Below are 5,830 nucleotides of genomic sequence, written 5' to 3'. Positions count from 1 at the left end.
CTTGTCTTTCTGGTGTCAACGGACCGGTGCGCCAATGGGTGCACCTCTGATGATTTCGTGTTGTGATAGAGAAGGCCGAGCTGCGGTTGGCGGGTCCACTACAGCAATGATGACTCCATGAGGGTTGTTTTGGGTGGTGCTATCGGGATGTTGCTATGTCCTCTAAGTTTCACCCGGTCTTCCATTAATTACCGGGCAAATCTTTTCTTCTTAATCAATAAAAATGACAAATCTTTTGCCTCATTTTTTTTTTCAAAAAAAGAGAGCCTAGTCCAGGCTCGCCTCACCAGGCAGCAAACACTTGACGTATCAGGCTCAAACCAGGCAGCTTATTGCCTTTGAGGAACACATGGTGTTGACTGAAATATTGACGTCGTCGACGCCATATCCATTATCTATCCTGCTCCTATCCATAGCGAGTTATCCATGGAGGACAGCGGCGACGACCACGGCGCCATCATGGAGAAATTCATCCTGCTGCCGCCTCCTTCCTCCGACCAGCAGCAGCAGCAGCTCCCCCTGCACGGCCTCACCTTCGCCATCAAGGACATGTACTACAACCTTTCTCCCTCCTTCCCTCCCTTCCTCGATCACATCGATGTTCAGCAGTCTGACTCACTGGCTGGTCGATTCATGGCAGCTTCGACGTTGCCGGCCGCGTCACAGGGTTCGGCACCCCGGACTGGGCCCGGACGCACGCGCCGGCCGCTGCAACCGCCCCCGCCGTGCTGGCCGCGCTCGCTGCCGGCGCTACGGGCGTGGGCAAGACGGTGATGGACGAGATGGCCTACAGCATCAACGGCGAGAACCCGCACTACGGCACCCCCGCCAACCCCTGCGCCCCCGGCCGCGTCCCCGGCAGCTCCTCCAGTGGCTCCGCCGTCGCCGTCGCCGTCGCCGTCAGCCTCGCTGACTTCGCCCTCGGCACCGACACTGGTGGGAGTGTGAGGGTGCCCACCGCATACTGTGGCATCTTCGGGCTCCGCCCTTCTCTCTTTTCTTTTTTTACATTATGTATACTTCCAAATATTATAAATAAATATTAATTAAACACTTTACTTAAAACATTTGAAAAAAATATTAACCAAGCATTCGAAAAATGCTGGAAATGTATACAAAAAATATACAATGTGCGTGCAAAAAGTTGATCGTGTACTAAACAATTGTTAATCAAGCTTTTGAAAAAAAATGTTAAACAAGTATTTCAAAAATGTTAATCAAGTATTGGAAAATTGTTAATTGTGTACATAAGACATATTGACGATGTATTCAAAAAACTTATGTGGCGAGATTGAAAGCTTATGTGGCGAGATCAAAGTTTAGGCACCAAACTGACGGGCGCACCTATGTCTTGCTCACGGCGAGACAGAGGAAAGACTCGCGTCGGGGCGGACCAGATGGGCTGGCCCAGCCGTGCGGGAGGCCACGGCCTTGTTTCTTTTTTCCTTCACGTTTTTCAATTTCTATGAATCTCTCTCTCTCTTTTTCTTTTTTTACTTTCGTGTATACTTCCAAATATTATAAATAAATATTAATAAACACTTTACATAAAGCATTTGAAAAAAATGTTAACAAGCATTTGAAAAATGTTGGATGTGTATAGAGAAAATGTGTCACATGTGTACGGAAAAAGTATACAATGTGCGTGGAAAAAGTTGATCGTGTACTAAAAAATTGTTAATCAAGCATTTGAAAAAGTGTTAAACAATTATTTCAAAATGTTACTCCCTCCATTCCCTTATACAAGGCCACAATGAAAAATACATGTTGCATCTATACAAGGCCACTAACAGTAATCGAGACAAAAATTAATGATATTTTCTTGTATTTACAACTTGTTTAATATTTGCATGCATGTAGTCATAATGACACTGTGCTACTTCCTTCTCATTCCTTCCTTGCATGCATGCAGACGTATTAAAGATCCCGGTTAAGAAAAATAAAAGTAGGCGTGCAAAGCAATCATTAAATTTTACCTTGGTATCTGTAATTTGAGTTTGTGGCCTTGTATAAGGGAATGGAGAGAGTAATCAAGTATTGGAAATTGTTAAATGTGTATAGAAAAATATTGATGATGTATTCAAAAAACTTAATCTTGTATTGTATTGAAAAAATGTTAAACTTGTATTTTTAAAATGTTAATCAAGCATTTTAAAATGTTAAATTTATGTTGAAAAAACGTTAATCATGCATTAAAAAATGTTAATATTGCATTTTTATTAATCAAGCATTTGAAAAATGTTAAATGTGTATACATTTTTTTGATCATGTGTTAAAAATTGTTTATCTTGAAGACATCGAGATCGTACCACATCCATTTATAGGTTCCCCTTGAGTGCCTTTTCCTGGTCAAGACCAGCACGTGGACAAGCTTCTTTGGAGGCTCCAAATAGACAACAGGCGAACCGGTGGCCCGAGAGAGGTGACACCGGCTTCCCCCTAGTTAGCTCGTTTGATAACCTTGTGGGGAGATCACTAGAAATATTTGCGCCTTTTGCAGGCTTGGCATGAGCAATTAATCATGAAAGTTCATCGTTGGCACGAGTTGAAAAAATGTAATGAGAGCCTTGGCCGCCACTGTCGATCACCTCATTCAGCTGATCCTACGTGTCATAACAAAGTTCCTGAACAATCTTCATCCAACGGTGGACGATGAAGCTAGCCTCATCGTCTTCCGACATATCATTGAGGGAGATGCACAATACCTTGAGGAGACGTATCTCACCAGCACTGAGAAAATCTGAAGGCAGACTCTGTCTAGGATGGAGCTTCTGGAGGAGAGGCCGATGGGCCTCAGCCAAGCAGTAATGGAAACTTCCCTTGCTGCCCCAAGAGAAGTTGGACCGGGGTCCTTAACAAAAAAAATCACATCAAGAGAAGAAGAACCAGGATCTGCCATCGGCAGCAGATCCTCCATCTGTGCCAAGAGTGCTAAGAATTAGTAGACCATAGTACGATTAAGTAGTAGCTACGAGTGGAGGCGGAGCTAGACAAAATAAGGTGTGGGGGCAAGAAAAAATATGGTTGTTGAAGGGTCAAATGTTGGGGAACGTAGCAATTTCAAAAAAATTCTATACACACGCAAGATCATGGTGATGCATAGCAACGAGAGGGGAGAGTGTGTCTACGTACACTCGTAGACCGAAAGGGGAAGCGTTAGCACAACGCGGTTGATGTAGTCGTACGTCTTCACGATCCGACCGATCAAGTACCGAACGCATGGCACCTCCGAGTTCAGCACACGTTCAACTCGATGACATCCCTCGAACTCCGATCCAGGCGAGCTTTGAGGGAGAGTTTCGTCAGCACAACGGCATGGTGACGATGATGATGTTCTACCGACGCAGGGCTTCGCCTAAGCACCGCTACGATATTATCGAGGTGGATTATGGTGGAGGGGGCACCGCACACGGCTAAGAGATTCAAGGGATCAATTGTTGTGTCTCCAAGGGGTGCCTCCCTCCCCGTATATAAAGGAGTGGAAGAGGGGGAGGGGGCCGGCCACCCTAGGCGCGCCCCATGAGGAGTCCTACTCCCACCGGGAGTAGGACTCCCCCTTCCATGTGGGAGTAGGAGAGGAGAGGGAGGGAGAGAGAGGAGGAAAGGAAAGGGGGCGCCGCCCCCCTCCTTGTCCAATTCGGACTGGGCGGGAGGGGGCGCGCGGCTGCCCTAGGCCGGCCCTCCTCTTCTCCACTAGGGCCCAATAGGCCCATTAGTCTCCCCGGGGGGTTCCGATAACCCCCCGGTACTCCGGTATATGCCCGATACTTCCCGAAACCATTCCGGTGTCCGAACATAGTCGTCCAATATATCAATCTTTACGTCTCGATCATTTCGAGACTCCTCGTCATGCCCGTGATCACATCCGGGACTCCGAACTACCTTAGGTACATCAAAACACATAAACTCATAATATAACCGTCATCGAACTTTAAGCGTGCGGACCCTACATGTTCGAGAAGTATGTAGACATGACCGAGACATGTCTCTGGTCAATAACCAATAGCGGAACCTGGATACTCATATTAGCTCCTACATATTCTACGAAGATCTTTATCGGTCAAACCGCATAACAACATACGTTGTTCGCTTTGTCATCGGTATGTTACTTGCCCGAGATTCGATCGTCGGTATCTCAATACCTAGTTCAATCTCGTTACCGGCAAGTCTCTTTACTCGTTCCGTAATACATCATCCTGCAACTAACTCATTAGTTTCAATGCTTGCAAGGCTTATAGTGATGTGCATTACCAAGTGGGCCCAGAGATACCTCTCCGACAATCGGAGTGACAAATCCTAATCTCGAAATACGCCAACCCAACAAGTACCTTCGGAGACACCTGTAGAGCACCTTTATAATCACCCAGTTACGTTGTGACGTTTGGTAGCACACAAAGTGTTCCTCCGGTAAACGGGAGTTGCATAATCTCATAGTCATAGGAACATGTATAAGTCATGAAGAAAGCAATAGCAACATACTAAAAGATCAAGTGCTAAGCTAACAGAATGGGTCAAGTCAATTACATCATTCTCTTAATGATGTGATCTCGTTAATCAAATGACAACTCTTTGTCTATGGCTAGGAAACATAACAATCTTTGATCAACGAGCTAGTCAAGTAGAGGCATTCTAGTGACACTCTATTTGTCTATGTATTCACATATGTATCATGTTTCTGGTTAATACAATTCTAGCATGAATAATAAACATTTATCATGTTATAAGGAAATAAATAATAACTTTATTATTGCCTCTAGGGCATATTTCCTTCAGTCTCCCACTTGCACTAGAGTCAATAATCTAGATTACACAGTAATGATTCTAACACCCATGGAGCCTTGGTGCTGATCATGTTTTGCTCGTGGAAAAGACTTAGTCAACGGGTCTGCAACATTCAGATCCGTATGTATTTTGCAAATCTCTATGTCTCCCACCTGGACTTGATTCCGGATGGAGTTGAAGCGTCTCTTGATGTGCTTGGTTCTCTTGTGAAATCTGGATTCCTTTGCCAAAGTAATTGCACCAGTATTGTCACAAAAGATTTTCATTGGACCTGATGCACTAGGTATGACACCTAGATCGGATATGAACTCCTTCATCTAGACTCCTTCATTTGCTGCTTCCGAAGCAGCTATGTACTCCGCTTCACATGTAGATCCCGCTACGACGCTTTGTTTAGAACTACACCAACTGACAGCTCCACCGTTCAATAAAAACACGTATCCGGTTTGCGATTTACAATCGTCCGGATCAGTGTCAAAGCTTTGCATCGACGTAACCATTTACGACGAGCTCTTTGTCACCTCCATAAACGAGAAACATATCCTTAGTCCTTTTCAGGTATTTCAGGATGTTCTTGACCGCTGTCCAGTGATCCATTCCTGGATTACTTTGGTACCTCCCTGCTAAACTAATAGCAAGGCACACATCAGGTCTGGTACACAGCATTGCATACATGATAGAGCCTATGGCTGAAGCATAGGGAACATCTTTCATTTTCTCTCTATCTTCTGCAGTGGTCGGGCATTGAGTCTTACTCAACTTCACACCATGTAACACAGGCAAGAACCCTTTCTTTGCTTGATCCATTTTGAACTTCTTCAAAACTTTGTGAAGGTATGTGCTTTGTGAAAGTCCAATTAAGCGTCTCGATCTATCTCTATAGATCTTGATGCCCAATATATAAGCAGCTTCACCGAGGTCCTTCATCGAGAAACTCTTATTCAAATATCCTTTTATGCTATCCAGAAATTCTATATCATTTCCAATCAACAATATATCATCCACATATAATATCAGAAATGCTACAGAGCTCCCACTCACCATTTTG

General features: G+C 44.6%; 1 protein-coding gene across 1 annotated transcript; it reads left to right on the top strand.

The window, feature by feature from the left end:
• Positions 1–275: 275 nt before the first annotated feature.
• Positions 276–1,126, top strand: LOC125534664 (amidase 1-like). Its single transcript, XM_048697825.2, has 2 exons — positions 276–551; positions 641–1,126. Exons 1-2 carry the CDS (start codon positions 427–429, stop codon positions 1,044–1,046), a joined length of 531 nt encoding a protein of 176 aa, XP_048553782.1. The 5' UTR covers positions 276–426; the 3' UTR covers positions 1,047–1,126.
• Positions 1,127–5,830: the final 4,704 nt, after the last annotated feature.

The sequence above is a fragment of the Triticum urartu genome, chromosome 2A (genome assembly GCF_056163025.1).
Source record: "Triticum urartu cultivar PI428250 chromosome 2A, HENAU_Tu73, whole genome shotgun sequence".
NCBI classification, from domain to species: domain Eukaryota; kingdom Viridiplantae; phylum Streptophyta; class Magnoliopsida; order Poales; family Poaceae; genus Triticum; species Triticum urartu.
The sequence above is the reverse complement of the archived record's forward strand: the minus strand, read 5'-3'. Positions and strand labels throughout refer to the sequence as shown.

Bases quoted from the DNA above. Each gene is read 5' to 3' on its own strand.
- LOC125534664 (XM_048697825.2), top strand. From the start codon at position 427: ATGGAGGACAGCGGCGACGACCACGGCGCCATCATGGAGAAATTCATC. The intron at 552-640 runs GTACTACAACCT...GATTCATGGCAG, and splicing joins ACCTTCGCCATCAAGGACAT to CTTCGACGTTGCCGGCCGCG.